Below are 23,897 nucleotides of genomic sequence, written 5' to 3'. Positions count from 1 at the left end.
AGGTAGGGAAACGAGCAGATCCTTCAAGATGCTTAAGGGACAGTGAAGGAAAAGAAACCAGTTCAGTATTGTTAGAGTGACTTTTTTGGGCAGATGATTCGTTTACACTTAAATGACTTTGGCCACCAGACTTCTATTTGACAAAGTACTGTGGATTGAGTCCACAACAATGCGCTTCCTAAAAAGGTGTGAATACCAGATGCTCCTGGCGCCGTAGTTTGACCAGGTGCTGTAGTTTCGAAGACAGTATTATTTATACTTTATAAATATTAATTGTCTTCTATGTTAGCACATAAAATGCCAAATAAATGTATTGGGGATTTAACTTGCATTCCAAAAGGCAGTGGATACTAACCCAGACATCTTGGCGTCGGAAGGAAAGGATGAAGTCAGAAGGTGTGATGTTTGTAGGTAGTTTCAAAAGGAAGCATTGTCTATAACTTTTTACGTAGCAATTGCCTTTGTGTTTAGCATATAAATATCGAGCCCACATTGGGCTAGCAGACCTTTCTACCGAAAGCATCTCCGTCCGTATGATGCCTGCTGTACCTTGTGTCGAATAAAGAAGCTGCTTTGTATCTACCAGTGACTCTGTCTCTCCGGTGATTTCATCCATGCTACAAGTATGCCTCGCTGCTCAGTGCATCCAGAGCAGAAATCATGCATCTTTGTTCTCTGAGACTACTACGAGAATCGACAAGTTGAGGGGAGGGAGAAGGGTGTGGATTGCAATGAAAGAGTCAGGCAGAGTAGGCGAGCAATCTGGGACTCAGCAGGCGTCAGCTATGAATGTGATGAGGTCAGGCCCAGTGGTGGGTGGGCGTGAGTGAAGTGTGGATGAATGGGTCAGGCTGAGGGAAGGGTTCATAACTCCTCGCCAACAATTCACAGATGAAGGAGTTAGTCGCTGCTGCACACAGGGTAGTAATTTATACTTTGGTTGGAGAAACACATTAAGTAAAGGGGAAATAACCCAAAGCTCAGATCTCGGTCATAGGGAATTCTCTTGGATTAGACAGCATTAGCTGCCAGGTGGACCATTTGCTCTGCAGCAAAGGCCAACCGGGGGTGGGGAGTGTTGCTGAATAACTATGAGAGTCTCTTCCTCGGTGTAGAAAGGGCAAATACAAGACGGCATTGCTTTAAAGTGGAGGGGTGAAGTTTAAGAGAGATGTGTAGGCCAAGTTTTATTTTGAAACACAGTGTGTGGCAGTTCTAGAACAGGCCACCTGATGTAGTGGCGGAGGAAGCAGGTATGACAGCAGCATTTAAGGAGCTTTCAGATGTGGAGCACATGCAGGCAGAGGGATTGTTTCTGAATGATGGCAGCACAGAGACTGTGGGCCGAAGGCCTGTTTCTGTGCTATACAGATCTATGCTCTACGACACCCTCCCGCACTTCAGGTGTGGAAAGTCAGGACTTGCCCTCTGACACGTTAAGTGTCGGCGAGCAGCTTTGCTGCTTTGATTAATGCCATAAAGGATACGGAATTGTGGAACAACTTCAAGGGGCCGACTTGGTCACAGGAGTTATCTTTTCTTTCCACAATCAAATCACGTTATTTCTCTCTCCTGGTACTTTAAGCAGCAAGGAGACTGAGCACTGACCTCTGGCTCTGGCGTAGGCTGTGGCCAGAGGAGTGAGATCACTGAACTTGTCGTACACCATACAGACCTTGGCTTCCTCCTCTGTCAACGGCACCCCAACAGCTGCACCTAGTGGCAGAACAGCAACATTACAGCACCAAAGTACAGAACACACCCAAGCACCTTTCCCCCTACAAATACTCGCACCTTTGCAAATCAGAACCAAAACACAGGTTAGCTGCAAAATATCCAAACCATTAACCTGCAAAAATCGTTTAACAAAAATCTCTACCCTATAAAAGTTACAAGAACGAGTAATTTTACTGAAAAGAAAGCAGAGCTAGTGTTTCCCCTGGCTTTGGGACCACAGTCCCCTTGGCTGTGTCCAGGTTCAGAAGTTACAGTCTCAATATTTGAAGGAGGCCATAGAGAACTGAAATGAGAAGAAATTTTTTCAAAGGGGTGGTGAGTTTTCTACCCAAGAGGACTTTGAAGGCGTAGTCAGTTTATGCCCAAAATGAAAATCAACAGGTATGTGAACATTCAGGATACTGAGGTGTGGGGCTAGTCCAGAGAAAGGGTGCTGAGGAAACATGTCAAACAGAGTGGACAGATAGTCTACTCCAGCCTCTGACTCCTGTGGACAGGGTCAGAAATGGTGAGCTTGGGAGGTACCAGGAGTCTGGCTTACACAAGCAGCATCACAAAGTTCAAACGGAGAAAGTGATCGGGTCAAATCAGGCCAAGTAAAATAAGGACGACTAGATTAAGAGAAGGGCATGAAAAAAATGGTAATGTTTACAATCTACAAGGAAAATGCAGAAAAAGAACAAGTAACACACCATACGTACTAGAAGTTAATTGCCAGTGATTAAGAAATAATGCACTGTTACTCAGCTAATGACGAGCCCAAACTTCATGCAGTGCTGAGCGCCAAAGTCCATTACTAACTGGAAGGTGAAGGACAGGGTGGCCTCACATGAAGGATCCAGCTGAATGCAGCATGCTCTGGAGACTCACCAGGCTTAATGCAAGTGCACGTCAGTAATGGTGCGGAGACGTAGACACATCACCATGGCGACACCTCGCCGTTCGCACCGAGTGTATTCGACACCTACTGGCTTGTGCTTCACACCGACAACTCACATTTATGACGAGCCAAGGTGCTCCAGTCCTTACCTGCAGGGCTGACATGTTTGAAGGAAGCGGCAGCAGGCAGACCCAGGGCCTGTTTCAGCTCCCTCACCAGCTGCCAGGCATTGAGAGCATCACACAGATTGATGAAACCAGGTGATCCATTCAGAACTGTCAGGGCAGAGAGGCAGAAGATTATCTTTAGTGGTCTGATGTACATGGAAACATTTTGTGTCAATGATCAACAGAATCCAAGGATTACAGGAAAGTTACTAGCAGTGGTTGGCTGCCGGTGACTAGTGGTGTTCCGCAGGGGTCGGTGTTAAGACCGCTTCTTTTTATGCTGTATATCAATGAGTTAGATAATGAAATAGATAGCTTTGTTGTCAAGTTTACAGATGATACGAAGATTGGTGAATGGGGAGGTAGTGTTGAGGAAATAGGTAGGATGCAGAAGGACTTAAATTAGGAGAATGGGCAATAAAGTGGCAAATGAAATACAATGTTAGGAAATGCATGGTCATGCACTTTGGTAGTAGAAATAAATGTATGGACTATTTTCTAAACAGGGAGAAAATCCAAAAATCTGAGATGCAAAGGGACTCAGGAGTCCTTGTGCAGAACACCCTAAAGGTTGACTTGCAGGCTGAGTCGGTGGTAAGGAAGGCAAATACAAAGTTAGCATTCATTTCAAGAGGTCTTAGAATACAAGAGCGGGGATGTGATGCTGAGGCTTTATAAGGCACTGGAGAGGCCTCACCTTGAGTATTATGAACAGTTTTGGGCTCCTCATCGAAGAAAAAATGTGCTGGGAGGTTCACAAGGATGATTCTGGGAACAGAAGGGTTATCTGGGTCTGAATTTAGAAGGATGAGGGAGAATCTCATTGAAACCTTTCAAACGTTGAAAGGCCTAGACAGTAGATGTGGAAAGGACGTTTCCCATGGTGGGGCAATCTAGGACAAGAGGGCACAGCCTCAGGATAGAGGGGTGTCCATTTAAAACAGATGCGGAGAAATTTCTTTAGCCAGAGGGTGGTGGATTTACCACAGGCAGCTGTGGAGGCCAGGTCATTGGGTGTATTTAAGGCAAAGCATGATAGGTTCTTGATTGGACATGGCATCAAAAGTTGCAGGGAGAAGGCTGGGGAGTGGGGCTGAGGAGGGGAAAAAAGGACCAGCCATGATTGAATGGCGAAGCAGACACGACCAGCCAAATGGCCTCATTCTACTATGTATTATGGCCTTGTGTGGTGGGGGCAGCCTGCAAGTGTTGCCATTTTTCCAGTGCCAACATACCATGCCCACAACTTACTAATCAGTACGTCTTTGGAATATGGGGTTAGACCAGAGCACCTGGAGGAAACTCACGCTGTCACGGGGAGAACACACAAACCCCTTACAGACACGGCACAGCATTCGGCCAGCCGCTAAGTTACCGCGGTGCCTACAGAATAAGGGTCGCATCCGCTGTCTCCCCTAACGCAGCGCTCAGCCTTTACAATGCGGCAGTCACAGCTCAAACTGGTCACTTTAAATTGTGTTCAAGCCCGTGGACCGTTGAGCTGGTCCCCCAGGCTGAAGGAAGGGTTGCAACATCATTGTGCCAGTTTTTGTAATAAAGTCCTCATTACACCGCAACATAAATTTTAAGGTGATTACAAAGTTGTGGGTTCTTGGAGACATTTAAGAAACTTTTAAACAGGCACATGGATGACAGAAAAATAGGGGATGATGCAAGAGGGAAGGGTGAGACTGACCTTAGAGTAGGCCAAAAGGTCAGCTCAGCACAACATTGAGGGTCGAAGAACCTGAACTGTGTTGTAATGTTCTGTGTACAAAAGCATTTCAAAAGTCAACAACTAAAGGTAGAGAAGTGGCTGTTCTCCCATCCAGTATTCACCGAGGGCAGTTGTACAGATACAGGCCCTTTGGCCCAATGTGTGCTTATCCCATCTTATACCCCTCATATTCTCATCATGACCCGGCTGGTGGCATAGTGGCATCAGTGTCAGACTTCAGGACAAAAGGTTCTGAGTTCGAATCCAGCCGGCTTCCCCTGCACGCTTTCCATCTGTGCTGGGTTACCAGTTGGTGATCTCTTTGGAAACTCACTCAGCAGAAGGCAATGGCAAACCACTGCTGTAACTTGCTTCGTATGCGGTTCCCCACTACGTCAGAGAGGTGTGGAGGGAAATCATCTGCTAACCGGAGAAACTCCGGATGCGACATACTTTTCCTTTTTTATTCTGATCAAGCTGCTTCCCCAATCCCCCGATCTATCACCCACCTACGTACAGAGGGCCGATTAACCCACAAACCCGCATGGCTTTGGGAGGAAATCGGAGCACACGGAGGAAGCCCGTGCTGTCACAGGGGGAACGCGCACCACTGCGGCCAGGACTGAACCCCGGTCACTGGTGCTGTCCTCTGTGTTTCACAGGAACGCAATCACGTGGGATCTTGCTGTGCGCACACCAGCCATCACGAGCCCGACCCCACAAGAGCGTTCACACACAGAAGCTTGGGGCATCACTAAACGGTACTGCACAAACTGGCGCCCCTCCCCCACCAGCCTCCAATCAGGCATCACCCAGGCACCCCAGCTCTTGGTGACTGCTTGCTAACCTTTGAAGGGGAGCTTGGGCCCCAGCGTGTAGATCTGCGCCGGAGTCTGGTGGGGATTCATCCCGTACCTCAGCTGGAGCTGGGATTCTCCCTGGCCGCACTCCTTCCGGAGGTAATCGGAAATCGCTGCATCATACTGGGCTGTGTGAGTGAAGGCCTCGGGGAGAGAGAGTGACAAGAGTTAAACCACTGGCTTCACTTGGCTGCAAGAAAGGCCAGTCAGTACAGGATAGAACCTGGACCACAATGCTGCAGCAGTTACTTTGAAAGACAATGGCAACAAAGACAAAAGTGGACAGGTCCATTAATGAACGTAATACTAGACCAGCAAGACCCAGCTGTAGAGACCTCGGGTATCCAGCAGAATATGAGAGCAAGATGGCTGCGCAAAGAACAAAACCCAGAGCTTGGTTTAGAGTTCCACAGCGACACACCCGACGAGGAGGTCGGTTTATCACGGATGGAAGACTCCTGGCCGCAGCCCAGTTGCCAGCCGATTCCCCAGAACCCCCAAGCCAGTTCGCAAACGCCAAGCCAAATCCCAGTCCCACACAAGGTTTGACAAGCCCGTGGGCTCCTGTCAAAACTGAAAGAGGCTACCGAGGTTTGAGGCCCTCCCCAACATCAGGACAGCTTCAGGCAATGCCTCAAGACAGTATCCATCACTATGGACCCTCAAAGTCCCAGGACATGCCCTCTTTTTACAACAAGCATCTTGGAGGAGGCTCATGAGTTTGAAGAAGCACATTGAACGTTTTGGTAGCTTTTCCCTCCACCATCAGAATTCTGAAAGGTCCATGGACACTACCTCGCTGTTCCTCTTCAGCACTATCTATTTTTATTATAACTTATAATGATTTTCTTTAAATCACAAACATAAAAAAAGTCAGCAGATGCTGGAAATCCAAAGCAACACAACACACACGAAACGCTGGAGGAACCCAGCAGGTCAGGCAACATCTATGGAAAAGAGTAAACAGTCCACATTTCAGGCCGAGACCCTTCATCAGGACTGACAGGGAAGGGAGGGATGGCTGAATTAAAAGGTGGGTGGGGGCAGGGGGTGGAGAGAGACTGGCTGGAAGGTGACAGGTGGGTGGGAAAGGTCATGGGCAGGAGAAGACAGACAAATTATTTATGTCTTGCACTCTTCTGGCACTAAACAAAAGATTTCATGACAGGTCTGTGATAATAAACCTGAATTTGATTCACACAAAGGCCATAACCAAATCGGTGAAAACAGAATCACATCCACTGAGGCCTTCACAACAGCTAGAGGGGGACAGGAAACAAGGAAAGAAATCCAGAGCCCCCTCCCCACCCACTCCAAAGTACAAGTCCAAAGTCAGTCCTGAGTTTTCAAAACAAGAATACCTTCAACGCCAAGGCTCTCCTGGTCTCTGCACAAGTGTCCTTCTGCTTAGAGGCCTCCATTTCCATGGCAACAGTCTTGTAGTCACTGGGATCGCACACCACTGTCACTCGGCTCTGGTTCTTGGCAGCTGCCCGCAACAGGGTCACCCCACCTTTGGGAAGTTAGAGGGCACACTGAGCACAAAAGGCATGTCAGGGCAGTGGACAATGGGTGGTCAGAGATTGGAAATAAAAGGGATGCTAAAAACCTCAAACCCAATCACAGATCACCATGAAAGCCCTCCCCGTTCTCATTCACAAGGCACAGAACAACCAACCTTCACCCAAGGAGGTGGATTCCTCAGTGGAATATTTTAATGAGGTTACTTGCCTCAGATATTTGTACCTGTTGTAGCTTATTCAATGAGACTTCCCAGCTCCCAGCTAAAGAGCCTAGGAACACAAGAACTCTTCAGCGCCGTCTGCCTGCTCCACTCCACTCCAGAAGATGACCTTTCACCTCTGCACCACTTCCCTGCACTAACTAACCCCATACCCCTCACCATCAGCGACCCAGCCTCCGCAGCTGTCTAGGGTGAAGTATTCCACAAATTCATCCCACATCTCTCCCCCCCTCCCACCTAACTTAGTAAGAAAATTTCTTCAAGAAAATTTCTTCTAGAAACTCTCCCCCGTATTTCAGGACAGCAATCTCAACAATACAATCAGGGAACCACCTAACCCTCCCAAAACCTGTAAGAACTTTGTACCTTTTAATTTCTCCACCCAGAAATTAATATGGTGAACCTTCCCTGCATTCATCCCATCATCTACAGATTTCCTTTAGGCAGGAAGAATTCAAAATACCCGAGGTCTAAATAACTGGAGCAAAGATGTCCTCATTTGTACTCAAACCCTTTTGCAATGAAGACCAGCAATAATATGTTTTCTTTCCTAACTGCTTGAATGTGGACTTTTGTTCCACTTGGAACTGCCGATGAGGCAGGATGCCCCGACCGAACTGCCACATGAAGTTCTAGTGGGTTGTTTGCTGAAGATGGTTCCACTGCCTGTCACGTCTAGAACCAGGAGTCAGTCTCAAAATTGGACAACCCATTAACCTCCCCACTCTGCACTCAAGGAGATGACAGATTTCCTGCCGGTTGGTAGTTATTTAACCAGCAAAACGCAAGCGGACGTCCCGCGATGCTTGGGCGACCTTGCACCGCACCACACCACTTTTCCATGTTCAAACACTGACTCAAAATGCCTTTCCATCCACAAAAACTGCCACGAAAACGCACGCCCTTTCTTACAAGGAGGGGCGCAGAGAACTGGGAACATAAAGAGATTTGAAAGCTACTCGTTTCCAAGTAAATCAAACCCACCGATGTCGATCTGCTCCACAGCCTCAGCCAGGGTCACATCTGGAGCGGAGACCGTTTTCACAAATGGGTACAGGTTGCAGACGACAACCCTGAGGGCGAGAGATAGAACAGATTAACAAAAAAAATAGCTGTGGAGAGCAAGAAGGAACCACACAGAGCACCAAATCATCTACAGGTGACAGCTTTGGAGAGCTGATGGTACAAGAGGCAATGTTGGTCAAGGGTCAACTACTGTTCACAATACATAATTCCCCTGCTGGCAGCCACACCGAGACAAACACCCAGAGGAGATCGGACTTCAGCTTAATCTCCCAAGATTCAAGATTATTTATCACGCCGACATGGAAACCTACACTGAGATGCCTCAATTGGCTGGGGCCAAACTTCAGTGTAGCCACACATTCCGGCACCAACTCAGCATGTCCAGGCTGCTCGGCAGAACAACACAGAACACAACAAGCAACAAAACAACAGCAAAACAATCCCCTTTCCTCCCCTCCCACCCATGTCTGTACACAGTCCTTTAACCCCAGGTCAGGCCTCCAGCAGACAAGGACAGAGGCCTGCAGACACCAGGCTTTGTCCCCCCTAGTGGACTCACAGATTCAACTCATCCTAGACTGCAGTAGTCCCTGTAGGCAATGTTTAGTTGCGTACCTCTCTGTTCTGGAACCTGAACCGTACAAGCCAAGATGCCTCCTCTAGAGTCGCTACCCACTGAGCCTCAGCACGGAAACATCCTAAAATACCTCACAACGATGACAAAACACGGGAACTTCAGCTTCAGTTGTCCGGTGAGCATATATAACCGTATTCAAAAGCCAATTTATGAACAGACCAGCGGTCAAACACTCATCGTCTGAGGACACAGGAGGTCCCAGATCAACTCATCAGCCCTCCCCAATTTCTCACATCCTTTTGCAACTTAGTCTCTCACACATTTGCCCATGGACCCCCTCCCCCAACCCACTTGGTTATACATTTACACCAGGGATAAATATATAGCAGCTTTTTAAACAACCTGGTGCACCTCCAGGACTTAAGGGGACACTGGTGCACTCAGGCACAGGAGGCACATGCACATCCCAAAGAGGGAGCAGAGAGATCAGCCTCAAACCTGGGCCACTGAAGCCATGAGGCAATGGCATTTCCTGTTATGCCACAATGCCTCTCCAGATTAACCCATGCCTTAGCGCCAGCTTTGCTCCGCTGATTATCTGTGGCCCAATCGGTCTCCCGTGCCTCACTAAGTGGGGCCTTTGAAGAGCAGACACATCCCCAGGTCAGACTGTTGGGCGTCTCGACAAGACCCCCCGCCCTGACATCTAACCATGAGAAGGATGCTGGGCAACAAAGAAGCACCAAATTTCCCATCTATTTTAAAGGAGCAGGGTGAGAGCAGAAAATCCCATATTCCATAGGAGACACCAATGTGAAGTGTTCAACTGTTGGGAAACCTCCTGAACTCTGACCCTTCGTACAAATGACCTGAAAACCATTATTGTTCTTGTACTCATTAACTTTCTGTTAAGGTCAGTGTCTACATTGCTTCACTGACCAGTCAAGTCACTGACATCGACCACCGTGTTAAACAAATCATACATACATTTACTTTTATTCTCCCCACATCCCCACCAACTCTCTCCAGACTCCACCCCTCACAGGCACAACTTGTCACCCCACTGAAACAGGAGCAGCGTGGAGGATAACCACAGGGACACAGGGGGAAAACATGCAATCTCTAACACACAACAGCCCCCAGGGTCAGGAATGGGCTCTGCGAGCAGCAGCTCCACAAGCTGCTCTGCCAGAACAAAGGACATCCCAACTCAGTGCAGGCCCTGATCTACTCCAAGGTCAATAACTCTTCCTCTTTCCATAGCCTCCATTTTTTTTTATTGTCCGGGGTCTCAGCCTGGAACGTCGACTGTTTATTCACCTCCACAGATGCTGCCTGACCTGCCGAGTTCCTCCAGCATTGTGTGGGTGTTGCTCTGGATTTACAGCATCGGCACACTTTCTCGTACTTACACACGTCTAGAAGTTTCTTAAATGTCCCAAATGTTTCTGCCTCCGACACCAGGGTGTTAGGCGCACCCACCACTCCGTGGGCAAAAGCCTACCTATAGTTGCCTCCAATCCCCATAAAATTATGCCTCCTCATGTTAGCCAGAAAAAGTAACTCAATCGATGCCTCTCATCTTGTACACCTCAATCAAGTCATCTCTCGCCCTCCTTCACTTCAAAGAGTAAAGACCTAGCTCACTGAACCGCTCCTCGTAAAACATGCTCTCTAATCCAAGCAGCTTCCTCTACACCCACTCTAAAGTTTCCACATCCTTCCTATAATGAGGCAACCAGAAATGAGCACAATATTCTGTGCGGTCTAACCAGAGTTAGCTAGCTTGCTCCAGGGAAAACAAGCCCAGTTTGTCCAAACTCTCATTAATGTTCATGTTCTCCAGTCCAGGCAGCATCCTGGTAAATCTCTCTTACACCCTCGCCAAAGGTTTCACATCCTTCCTATAATCAGGAGGATCAGAACAGAAAACAATTTTCCAACTCTGCCACCTGAATTCAGACATGGGCCAGTTTGCAGCACTCTCACCTCAACTCAAATGATGCTAGTTGGTGTGGGTAAATAGTAACAGCTGTCCCTTCAGTGCAGTGGGAGTGCTGCACCATCAAGAGTATCGATTGGACCAGGGATGTACCCCTCTAGCTCCCAAAACAGATATCCACGATCAGCTGTGAGCGGGATTCTGTTTACAGGAGTACGCTGTAAACGCTTACTTTCCTTTTACCACCCCCCCCCAAACCCAAAAGAAAGTTTGCCAAATAAAGTTTGCTGATAACATTTCTTCGCTGGGTATCATGGCTGATTTATCATTCCTGCAAACCCGATTCTCTTTAACACCCTGTCTAATAAAAGAACCCATCTACCTCCGCTTTATGTATACCCAAAGGCCTGGCCTCCACAGCCATATGTGGCAATGAATTCCAGATTCACCACCCTCTGGCTAAAGAAATTCCTCATCTTGTTATGAAGGGGTATGCCCTTATTCTGATGCTGTGGCCTCTGGTCCTAGACCCCCAATACAGTATACGAAACATCCTCTCCACGTCCACTCTATCGAGGCCATTCAATATTTGATAGGTTTATACAAGACCACCCCCCACCCCCAAACCATCTATATCACTCCAGTGAGTACGGGCCCAGAGCCATCAAACTCTCCTCAAACATTAACCCTTTCACTCCTTGTGAACCTTCTTTGGACCCTCTCCAATGCCAGCACACCCTTTCTTCGCTAAGGGGCCCAAAACTGCTCACAATACTCTAAGAGCAGCCTGACCAATGTCTCATGAAGCCTCAGCATTACATCCTTACTTTCATATTCTAGTCCTCTCAAAATTATCTCATCTAAATGTGTTCGCAGAGATGAAAATTCAAACAAGTACAGACCAGGTACCGGAGACAGACAGAAGCTGCTGAAAGCGCTCATGGGTCCACTCCCACCCCCCTGGGGAGAGGAACAGGCTTAACATCTCAGCCCAAAGATGCCTCATTGGGGGGATGGGTTGTTCTGTGTTGGGTCATAAACACCCCCCAGCTGATCTGGGAAGCCAGCTCCTGTGTCGAGCTGGAGGACGAGGCAGGGAACTCCCTCACTTGCTGCCACCACTTTCAGACCGCACCGACAGGCGACAACATGCCAGTCCCAAGCGTCCAGCAGAACATATACTGCCGTCAGGACTTCCCTTCTGAGCATCAGCTTTCACACTTACTACCCGCAGACCGAGAAATCCTCCTCCTGAGGGGCCTCTTGCACACTGTTCACGCAGGCGAGTCCTCCCAGCTCGGAATCAGGATGTCCCGGGTTCAGCTCGCCGCCGCCTCAGAGGCTTCAGCTCAGAACGATGGGGCTCCGGGTGCCGAAGGAACACGGCGCCGTCAGAAGGGGCACCATTGCCATGAGGAGCTAAGATGGGCTCTGGCCAGGGACTCTGTGCAAGTCCCTGGCCATGCAGACTGGACAAAGGACAGAGAAAACCACCCCACCTAGTCCTGCGCACAAGAGGAGACAGAGAGGTCGTTCCTGATGTGATGTCCTGCACAGCGAAATAAGCTGTTGCTACTTTCTGAGAACCACATCCAGAGATGGCTGGGCTGGCCCCAACCTCATTCCCCTGTGAAAGGGAGGGAGGAAGAAAGCTCCTTCCAACCTCAGCAGTGAACGGGGTGGATTCTTGGCCTAAACCAAGACCTCTCATTGCTACCTCAACACCACCATCCAGTATCATAGCAACAGCACCATTACCCTCAGGGCATACTCCCTCTGTAGCTCTCCAACACATGGCCACCTCACCTTATCAAGCTGAAACCATGTTTCGCAACGTCAGACTCGTCTTCTGGAATGTTCCGAGCCAAGATACCTAAACAGGGAAACACACGGATAGAAGTTCACGCACAGCCAATCCAACACAATGGCTATTCAGTTTAATATGATATTTACACAACGTTAGAAGGGCAGAAAGAACGGGGAGTATTTAACTTAATGCATGAACACATCAATGATACTTTGCACACCAGGTCCAACCCGTCAACAGTTCCCCACCAGAACCCAGCCTCCATTCCCACTGGAAGATGGTCAGCAGTTCCAAAATCAGCCCTATAAACTCCATCCACTATACTCCAAAAGGACATCCACCTGAAAATGCTAACTGTTTCGAGGAATTGAGAAGACAGGTTATCAAGGACACCCACCATACAGGCCGTGCTGTCTTCTCGCCACTACCTTTGGTAAGGAGGTACAGGAGCTTCAGATTGCAGACCACCAGGTTCAAAAACAGATATTACCCTGCAGCCATCAGGCTCCTGAATCAGTGCAGATAACTTCACTCATTTCAACAATGAACTGATTCTACAGCCTCCAGACTCTGCAACTCAGTGCTATTTATTCACTTTTTTATTATTTGCATGATTTGTCCTTCTTTTGCACAAGTATGTTTATCAGTCTTTGTGTGTAGTTTTTCAGATTCTATTCTATTTATTTGTTTTACTCTGAATGCCCACAAGAAAATGAATCTCAGGGTAGCATATGGTGACATATAGGTACTTGGATAATAAACTTCCTTTGAACTTTGATTGCGTCTGACTGTGAGATGCATACTTCACAGATCTCGAAAGGATAACGCAAAGCTCTTGCAGGCAAATACGTAGCTTTAATAATAATGTGTATCGTACGAAGTATTTCACCCCTCCAGCCTCACAAACATGGTGAAACTTCTCACCTCCATGCACCACTGGATGCAGAGTCTTCACTCGTCCGCCCAACATTTCTGGAAACCCAGTAATCTCCGACACATCCCTTGGAAAATAAAGCAAAGGACACTAAATAAACAACAGAGCTGGACAGCTCTGTGACAAGGGATGGCATATATGTCCAGCTCCATAACTGAATTAGATATCCAAGCAGTCAGCCACAGCTTCAGAGGATTATGGTTTCCAGTCCAGTTGTGGAGATGAGCACAAAAAAAAAGGCCCCAGACCAACAGAATGCTACAATATCAAATGTGTTTTCATTTGGCAATGGACTTGTAAACTGAAACCATCTCTCCTGTCAAGCTGATGAAGATCATCCATGGCTCTACATTGGTTTGGAGCAACCAAGTCTTTCAAACAGTATTTAATCGTCCATCGGTGCAAGATCAGCACCCTTTACCACACTGCTATCAGTGCACAATTTAGCAGCCACATTTCTTGTTTTACAACAGCAACTTGATTTAAGTAGTGACTACAGAGTGTTTGGAGAACACCTCAACAGCATGAGAGATGCTACTGAAGAAAGTAATACCTTCCCTTTATGAAACAGGGTCATTAACCTTTGATATAAATACATTGCACAGCACATTCACATAGAGCTACGGTTCTAATTGCAACAGATTCAAACATGGAGAGCAAAAAATGGACTGAGCATGAAAACAAAGAATGGAACAATCTGAAACTTTACCGGCGGTCACAACTCTCTCAACCGTCCCCTTGTGGCATACTGAACCCTTGCTTCATTTTTGCTCACCTTGGCCTGACCTGCAGAGATCCGACTTGTGTCCATGAGCAATCAAGAACAGGAGTGGGCACTGCGATCCTGTTCAGCTTAATATGATCATGGCTGATCTGATCATAACCTCAACTTTACATTTACACCTGGCCCCTCCAAACTTCCAGTATCTAACTTAAAAATTCTCAAAGACTTCCAATGGCCTTGAAGGAAAAATGTCCTCAATCATCAGGACTAAATATTTTACCTCATCCCTGCTTCAAATGGCTCCCTGAATTTTAATATGTCTGACCCCCAGCTCAAGATTCTCCCACGTGAAAAAGCACCTTCTCACATCAACTGTCACGGCCCAGCCTATCTGTCTCTCCTCACGACAGGTGAATCTCCTCTGCACCTTCTCCGACTGGACAGCTAAAATTGCAAAGCAATATCCCAGGCACTGCCTAATCAAAGATTTCCAAAGTTGTCACTAGATCCTTCATGTTCTGTGCCCCAGCTAAAGAAAGTCAGCATCCCACGTGCCTTCTTCACCATTTACCTACCTTTATGACGCGACAGGTCTACACACCAAGGACCCTCTACCCCACATTACAGCCATTCTTGATGCAAATCCCATCATTTGTAGAGCTTCCAAAAAGCACGTATCAGGATTTCTTTCCACCAACCACTGGGGGTCCAACTTGCCTCCTCAAATGAAGAATGTTGTAACCCAGTGATAAATGTTCTGTAACCCAGAACCCTCCACTTCACTATCAACAGCACCGTCAATTATCATATCACCTGCAAACTTACAAAGTACTAATAGTGTTCACTACATTTCTGGTGTGAACGATTCCACCACGTTATGTACTGAAGCCAATGGACTACATAGCCTTTTGTCCTTTTAAGACCATAGCTAATTCTTCTCCCAAAGTTGCAAAGGGACTTCTTGCAGCTAACACCCAACACTGACAACTAATCTAACCGATGCACTTCAGCTCAGAGTAGACACTTTAAGGAAATTCTCTTTCACTGAGGACGTATACTTAAACGTTTGAAAAACAAATTGGTGCAAGATTAATAAAATCTGAAATGATTTTCAAATAATTGAACATTTCCAAATTGGAAGAAATAATCTGTTTATTTCAATTTAATCCAATAATTTAATTTTAGAGTTTACTGAATCATTCCTTAGCCTTCCTGTTTTAAGTAGATACCTATCTGATCACAGGGCATTACAGGTTCCGACTCGGGTATCTAAGCCGAGCCACGCATTAAGGAACTGCTCATGTCTCTCATCCTTCACCTGACAGCAAGTCCAGCATCTCGCAGAGCCTTAGCTGTGCCACCAGAAGCCACGAGGGAGAGGCCAACCGAAACCAGGCTCCTGGCGAAGTCCACCAGACCCGTCTTATCAGAGACGCTCAGCAACGCTGAAAGGCAAGATTGAAATGAGTGTCACAAGTAGTAGGCCGTAAATTCCAAAGTGTTGTTCCACACCGAGCCAGATCGTGGCTATTCTATGACCAAACTGCATACACCTGTTGTTATATTGTGACCCTTAATAACATTGGCCAATAGTTTATTAAAATCTCAGATTTCACATTATCCAAGCATAAACAGCCATTATTGTACAGCTGCTCCACAGGTTGTGAACACCCAGCTCCTGGACGATGGGACGGATTGCTGGCCACTGCAGAATTACAGGCACCTTCTGCCGGGCAGTAACAAGGCTTTGAACTCGGTCTCCGATAGCTCTCAGCTCAGCAACTCTGTTAAGGGTCTTGCCCGTAACAGTGTACTGACTCCTTGCATTAGCCCTTCCAAAGTGCAAAACCTCACATTTATCTGGGTTAAACTCCACCTGCCATTTCTCTGCCCATATCTGCAACTGATCTATATCACACTGTATTCTTTGTCAGTCTTCTACACCATCCCCAACTCCACCAATCTTGGTACCATCTTGGAACTTGCTAACCCACCCGTCTATATTTTGATCTTTATTTATATACATCACAAACAGCAGAGGTCCCACCACAGAAATCTGTGGAACACCACTAATTACAGAACTCCGATAAGTCCCTTCAATCACTGCTCCGTCTTCTACGCGCAAGCCAGTTCTGAATACAAACAGCCAATTTGTCGTGAACCCCATACATCTTAATCTTCTGGATGAGCCTCCCATGAGGGACTCTGTCAAATGCCTTACTAAAATCTATGTAGACAACATCCACTGCTCCACCCTCAATCTCTCTCATCACCACCTTGTCAAAAAACTCAATCAAGTTGGTAGGATACATCCTGCCTGCACAAAGCCATGATGGCTCTCCCCAATTAGGCCATGGGTTTCCAAATGCTAATATATCCTATCCCTAAGAAATTTTCTCTAGCAATTTCCCTACAACTGATGTGAGACTCACCAGTCTATCATTTCCAGGATTTTCCCTTGCTCCTTTCTTAAATAGAGAAACAACATTAGCCACTCGCCAGTCCTCCAGGACTTTGTCTATGCCTAGAAAGGTCCTGAAGACACTGGACAAGGTGACAGCAATCTCATCTCTTGGCTCCCTCAATAACCTGGGGTAATTCACATCAGGCCCCAAGGATTTATGCACCTTAACACTCTTTAGGAAACCCAACACTTCACCCTCCTTGACCTCTAAAGGCCTTAACACACTTACGCACTCAGCCCTGATCTCCTGGTCCTCCATGTACTTTTCCTTTGTAAACACTGAAACAAAGTACTCATTAAGTACCTCATTCACATTCTCCACGTCCTAGCAAATGTTCCCCTCTTTATTCTTGAGTGGTCCTACCCTCTTTATAGTTATTCATTTGTTCTTTATGTATGTATAGAATGCCTTGGGATTCACCTTAATCCTACTTGCCAAGAACTTTTCATGGCTTCTCCCAACTTTCCTAATTCCCTTCTTATTTTCTGCCTTCTTTGTCATCCTCACGTGCTCTATTTGATCCTAACTTCTGGAAGTTTACATACAAACGTTTGTACTTTTTCTTGTCTAAATTCATCACCTCTCTGGACATCCAAACTTCTTTTACCTTTCCATCCCAGTGCTTCCTTCAAACAGGAACATACATTTCCTGTACTCTGTGCAATTGATCGTTAAACACCCTCCACATGATGTCCAATGTGGACTTGCCAGAAGAAAGTGTTCCCAATTAATTGTCCTTAGTTCTGCTTAATGCCCTCATAATTTGCCCTGGTCACTGTTCCCTATCTTCTCACCCACTGTAGTCAGTCACCTGACCAGGCTCATTACACAACACCAAGTCAAGTACAGCCCCTCCTTCCATCCATATATTGATTTAAGAAACCTTCCTGGTTACCCTTAACAAATTCTGCCCCATCTAAACCCCTTGCACTAAGAAGGTCACAGTTTATATTAGGGTAGGTTACATGGTCTGCACAACATTGTAGGCCGAAGGGCCTGTACTGTGCTATTGATTTCTATGTTTCCATGAAATTAAAATCCCCCATGACAACAACCCTGTTATTTTGACACATTTCCTTAATCTGCCTGCATATCTGTTCCTCAATGCCCTGATGGCTATTGGGGGGTCTGTAGTGCAATACAATTAGTGTGATTGTACCTTTCCTCTTCTGAAGTCCTACGCAAATGTACTCGGTGTCTGAACCCTCCATTACGTCTCCCCTGAGCGCAGCTGTGATATTGTCCCTGATTCCTAGTACAACTCCCACCCACCCCCCACTTTTACCTACTTCTCTATCTAATCTAAAACTGATACATGAATCACCCATTCCCTGACCCTCTCACAACCAAGTTTCAGTAATGGCTGCAACATCGTAGTTCCATGTACTGATCCATATTCTAAGTTCATCACCCTTACCTATAATACTCCTAGCATTAAAGTATACTCACTTCAAACTATCCAACCCATCATACCTGTTATTCATCACCCTTACCCATAATACTCATAGCATTAAAGCATGCACACTTCAAACTATCCGACCCATCATACCTGTTATTTTGATTTTGCCTTTCACTATTTTCTCTGACATCTACCTTCCGGTCCTATCCTTCACTTAGTGACCTGGTGCTCTGGTTCCCAGCCCAGTGCAAAACTAGTTTAAACTCACCCGAGTAGCATCAGCAAACCTCCCGGCCAGGATAGTGGTGGCCCTCCAGTTCAGGCACAGCCCACTCCTCTTGTACAGGTCACCCCCTTCCCCAGAAAAGGTTCCAATGAACCAAGAATTTGAAACCCTGCCCCCTGCACCATCTCAGCCCCTCACTCATCTGTGCTATGATCCCATTCCCACCTGCTCGCTCACCAGGAGTAATCCAGAGATTGCTACCTCGGAGGTCCTTCAGCCTCTTTCTGTACCTATACTCACTGCGTTGGACCTCTTCCCTTTTATTGCCTATGTGCATCACAAACTCTGGCTGCTCACCCTCCTCGAGAATATTCTGCAGCTGCACCAATAGATCCTGGACTCTGGGACCCTGGTGTCTCTTTTGAGGCCACAGAATCTCCTGTCTGTCCCTCTGTCAAGTCCCCTCTCACTACCGCACTGCCTACCTTTACCCTTTCCTGCTGAGCCTCAGAGCCAGCCACAGTGGCACTGGCCTGGCTGCTGCCTGCCCTGACGATCATACCCAGGAATCCATCTTGTAAATCTCTGCCACACCAGCATACCATGGAAACCAACCTCATACTCTGTCCTCCAACGGTGGTCTCACCAACACCCCTTTGTATTCAAGCAATAAAACTCAATTTCCCATTTACTTTGTTAATTACTTTCTGGACTTTTAGATTTACTTTTTTCCATCTCATGAACCAGCACACCCAGATCTTTCTGCACACATCAGTACCTCACCATTAAAAAAAATTCTTTTCCCTCTGCTTATGTACAGATGTACAGCCACTCAGTTTATCATGTTCTGGAAAGGCTTGCAATTTCTTATGTTGAACCCCATTTGCTAGTTTTCCACAGTTTTAATCCTACACTGCTTCTGCACTACCTTGGTATCTTGGACACCAGGAATTCAAGCTGTCCATTGATAGTGAATAGCTGCAGAATAGAGCGAAATCCAGAGGACTCCATGGTTCAAGTCCTGAAAATCTGGCTGCCTTTTGCTTTAATTTCCATATCTTCAACATTGCAATATGGTAGCAGAGCACTTAGGTGCTAATCGCTCACAGTTCCAGAGACCAGGGGTCGATTCTGACCACCAGTTTTCATGTTTACCCTATGAATGTGGGCCTCCCGCCATATTCTAAAGGAGTGCTGGATTAGTAGATTAATTGGCCATAGTTAAGTAAAGGCATCTATTAGTCTTGAGAGACCATGGATCTGCGCCTGGAAGGTCTTCACTCTCCAGGGTGCAGGCCTGGGCAAGGTTGAATGGAAGACCAGCAGTTGAGAATGGGGGAGATTCAAACAAGAGAACATGAGTTGAGAGTTAAGGGGGAAAAGTTTAGGGGTAATATGAGGGGGAACTTCTTCACTCAGAGAGTGGTAACTGTGTGTAAGGAGCTTCCAGCAGAAGTGGTTGAGGCAGGTTCAATGTTGTCATTTAAAGTTAAATTGGACAGCTATATCAACAGGAAAGGAATGGAGGGTTATGGGCTGAGTGTGGGTCAGTGGGACTAGGTGAGAGTAAGAGTTCGGCACGGACTAGAAGGGCCAAGATGGCCTGTTTCCGTGCTGTAGTTGTTATATGGTTATATAATCAGTCAGGTGTGGGCACGTGGCCAAGTGGTTAAGGCATTGGACTAGCGACCTGAAGGTTGTGAGTTCGAGCCCCAGCCGAGGCAACATGTTGCGTCCTTGAGCAAGGCACTTAACCACACAGTGCTCTGCGACGACACCGGTGCCAAGCTGTATGGGTCGTAATGCCCTTCCCTTGGACAACATTGGTGTCGTGGAGAGTGGGGACTTGCAGCATGGGCAACTGCTGGTCTTCCATACAACCTTGCCCAGGCCTGTGCCCTGGCGAGTGAAGACTTTCCAGGCGCAGATCCATGGTCTCGCAAGACTAATGGACGCCATATTACTGTGGTGTAAGTTAATAGTAGCATTAATTAACAGGCTCAGATAAACTTTATTAAAAGCCTTTCATGAGTCTAGGAAATAACAAGGGCAGATCTGCCATCAGTGCTTCAACTACCTGTTCACACAGAGATAACTGGATTTGTTAGGCCTGACCTACCCTTCATAAACTCTTGTTGGTTCTCAGATCAGCACGAGCAGGATGACTTAACTTTGTAAGAGAAACATGGTGAAATAAGCAGCAACACTCACAAAATGCTGGAGGAACTCAGCAGGTCAGACAGCATCTGCAGAAAAGAGTAAACAGGACTCAGGAAGGGTCTCAGCCTGAAACGTCAACTGCGCACTGTTTTCCATGGATGCTGCCTGACCGCTCGAGTTCCTCTGGCATTTTGTGTGTTGCTCGGATTTCCAGCATCTGCAGATTTTCTCATGTTTGAGTTGTGGAGCAAGGCATGACAGCCTCTGGCAATGGTTTCCCCCAGAAACTCAGACAGAAAATGATCAGTAATTTAATAGTTGGTGTAACACATTTCATCTTCAGCAATCAGAAGATCGGGGGTCCTGCCACTGCCAGAAAGGAGCTTGTATGTTCTCCCGGTGCATGTTCCCCAAATGCTCTGGTTTCCTCCCACACTCCAAAGGCCTACGGGTTAAGGTTGATGAGTTGAAGGCATGCCAGGTTGCCACCAGACACTTGCAAGCTGCCCCCAGCTCATCTTCAATGTTTTGATGCACAGGTGACAAATAAAGTTAATCTTTATCCCTTCTCCAAAAGTAGCCTGCTCCCTTGAGGAGAGTGTCCCCATTCCATCGCCTTCTATGAAAGAACTGTGACCTGGTATCACCCTTCATTGTTCCTTTGAAGAGAAAAGTTTCCAACACCACAGTTAGAAAACTTCACTCATCTATATTCAAGTCAGGGCACCTTTCATCTGTGCCACAGGTTCTCATTTAACACTCTGGGTGATTCTGTATTATTCACCTGGTGAATTGATCCTAATCCAGGGACCATGCCCAGTAATAGATATTCAACTCCAATTAGGCTCTAAACAGTGCTCTGAATAAAAAGTTAATGACATAATGTGACCCTGCACATTCCTGAACCCCAACTCAGTAACGACAACTGAATACATTCTAGCCAAGGATTCTCTCTAAACTCCAGGAACTGTACAAACAGCCGAACATTTCAAACACATGCAAACTCACCAGTAACCCCCTCCCCCACCTCCACCCCTAATTCAACAATCAAGGAACTGCTTCCCACCCAGCGCAAAACCACTTTGCATCCACACCCCACTTCAAGCCCCAGGGTCTGCGCAAACCTTGCCCTCTATTCAACTACTTAGGACAGCATGCAAACTCCCCTCCGGCCCAGGTGCCCAGGGAAGTGAGCGACCTCCCCCACTTCCCGGTAACAAAAAACTCTCTTCCACTCCTTGTGCACAGGAAACCTTTCGCCAGGCCCCGGGTGCAGGCTGACGGGGGATCATGCAAAAACGGTCCCGAATACCCAGAAAGAGTGCAGACTTCTACCCAATTCCCGATGCCAGCAGCTCGGTGCATACTCCTTCCCGCCCATGCCCTGCCACACAAAAGACTAGTGTTCATTGACCCAGGAGTCTGTGCAAACTCTCAATCTCCTCCCCGCGGCTTCTTTATCAGCACCGGGATGGCGCAAATTCCGGCTTCTTCTACAGCCGGTCGCCGTACGCGGCACCTTACCAAGCTCGTTGAGGGCCATTCCGGTGGTCCTTCCCCCGCTCCGGCTCGGCGCCGTTCCGACCAGCTCAACACGTGGGCGCTGCTTACGCGGAAGAGCGGAGTGCTGGGGAAGGCGTGGCTACAGTCTGGGGATCGCCAACTGGCCGGACAAGGCGGCTATACACTCTGCGTTATCCTTCCACTCTTCTAAGTAATGATTAACAGATGCAAGAATCTCGAGCAAAAGGCTATTTGCTGGAGGAGCTCAGCGGGTTGAGCAGCTTTGGGTACAGCAGATGACCCCAGGAGACTCACAGGGCCGCCTCACCTGGAAGTAGTATGGGGCCCCTGGATGCTGGCACTTGTACCGCTTTGCAAGGATAAGTGCCAGGAGGGAGGTCAGTGGGGAGGGACAAGGGAGTCACGTAGGGAGAAACCCCTGCAGAAAGTGAGGGGGAGAGAAAGATGTGATTTCTGGTGGGATCCTGTTGGAGATGGTGGAAGTTGCGGACAATTAGGTGCCGGATGTGGAGGTCCGAAGGCTGGTAGGTGAGGGCAAAAATTTTTTAAAAATGAGGTGCAAAGGGACTTGGGAGTCCTTGTGCAGAACACTCTAATTTGCAGGTTGAGTCGGGTGCAAATGCAACATTAGCTTTCATTTCAAGAGGGCTAGAATATAAAAGCAAGGATGTAATGTTGAGACTTTATAAAGCACTGGTGAGGCCTCACTTGAGGTATTGTGAGCAGCTTTGGGCCCCTTTATCTGAGAAAGGACATTCTGAAACTGGAAAGGATTCAAAGGAGGTTCACAAAAATGATTCCAGGCTTGAATAGTTTGTCATATGAAGAACATTTGATGGCTCTGGGCCTGTATTCACTAGAATTCAGAAGAATGAGGGGTGACCTCATTGAAATCTATTGAATGGTGAAAGGCCTTCTTCTGATGAGGGAGTCTAGGATTAGAGGACACAGCCTCAGAATAGAGGGCGTCCTTTTAAAACAGAGCTGAGGAGGAATTTCTTTAGCCAGAGAGTGGTGAATCTGTGGAGGCCAAGTCCTTACGTATATTTAAAGCAGAGGTTGATAGATTCTTGATTGGTCAGGGAATGAAGGGATACGGGGAGATTAGGTCTGAGAGGAAAAATGGATCAGCCATGATGAAATGAACCAAATGGCCTAATTCTGCTTCTAGTCATAGTCATACTTTATTGATCCCGGGGGAAATTGGTTACAGTTGCACCATAAATAATGAATAGTAATAGAACCATAAATAGTTAAATAGTAATTTGTAAATTATGCCAGTAAATTATGAAGTAAGTCCAGGACCAGCCTATTGGCTCAGGATGTCTGACCCTCCAAGGGAGGAGTTGTAAAGTTTGATGGCCACAGGCAGGAATGACTTCCTATGACGCTCAGTGTTGCATCTCGGTGGAATGAGTCTCTGGCTGAATGTACTCCTGTGCCCAACCAGTACATTATGTAGTGGATGGGGAACATTGACCAAGATGGCATGCAACTTAGACAGCATCCTCTTTTCAGACGCCACCGTGAGAGAGGTGTTTTCTATATCTTATAGTCTTATGGACAAGAAGAACCCTGTCCCTGGTGTGGATGGGTTGAGGGCAGACATGTGCGGAATACAAGAAATGCGGGTGAGGGCAGTGTTGATGCTGGATGAAGGGAAGCCTCTTTGAAGAAGGAGGACATTTCTGTTGTTCTGGAATGAAAAGTCTCATCCTGAGAGTAGATGCGGAGGAGATGGAGGAACGGAGAGAAAGGGATGGCATTTTTACAGGTGACAGGGTGGGGAGAGGGTAAGTCCAAATAGCTGTGGGTTTATAAAATAAGTCAGTTAGATAGACTGTCTCTGGAGACAGAGAGATTGATAAAGGAGAGGAGGTGTCAGAAATGGATCAGGTAAATTTGTGGGCAGGGTGGAAGTCGGAGGCAAAGTTGATGGTCGACGAGCTCAGCATGGGTGCAAGAAGCATCTCCAATGCAATCATCAATGTAGCAAAGGAAGAGTTGT

General features: G+C 47.1%; 1 protein-coding gene across 1 annotated transcript in view; it reads right to left on the bottom strand.

Annotated features, from left to right (window-relative positions):
* Window positions 1–22,044, bottom strand: part of atic (5-aminoimidazole-4-carboxamide ribonucleotide formyltransferase/IMP cyclohydrolase) — a 37,858-nt gene extending 15,814 nt beyond the window's left edge. The window contains exons 1-9 of the mRNA XM_063051581.1: window positions 21,890–22,044; window positions 15,434–15,560; window positions 13,382–13,458; window positions 12,457–12,523; window positions 8,090–8,178; window positions 6,723–6,874; window positions 5,349–5,505; window positions 2,767–2,892; window positions 1,609–1,716 (exon numbers count right to left, since the gene is read on the bottom strand). Of these exons, the coding sequence (XP_062907651.1) occupies window positions 1,609–1,716; window positions 2,767–2,892; window positions 5,349–5,505; window positions 6,723–6,874; window positions 8,090–8,178; window positions 12,457–12,523; window positions 13,382–13,458; window positions 15,434–15,560; window positions 21,890–21,908 (922 nt within the window). The 5' untranslated portion in view covers window positions 21,909–22,044. The remainder of the gene's footprint in view (window positions 1–1,608; window positions 1,717–2,766; window positions 2,893–5,348; window positions 5,506–6,722; window positions 6,875–8,089; window positions 8,179–12,456; window positions 12,524–13,381; window positions 13,459–15,433; window positions 15,561–21,889) is intronic.
* Window positions 22,045–23,897: the final 1,853 nt, after the last annotated feature.

Source organism: Mobula hypostoma, chromosome 6 (genome assembly GCF_963921235.1).
Source record: "Mobula hypostoma chromosome 6, sMobHyp1.1, whole genome shotgun sequence".
In the NCBI taxonomy this organism is placed as follows: Eukaryota; Metazoa; Chordata; class Chondrichthyes; order Myliobatiformes; family Myliobatidae; genus Mobula; species Mobula hypostoma.
The sequence above is the reverse complement of the archived record's forward strand: the minus strand, read 5'-3'. Positions and strand labels throughout refer to the sequence as shown.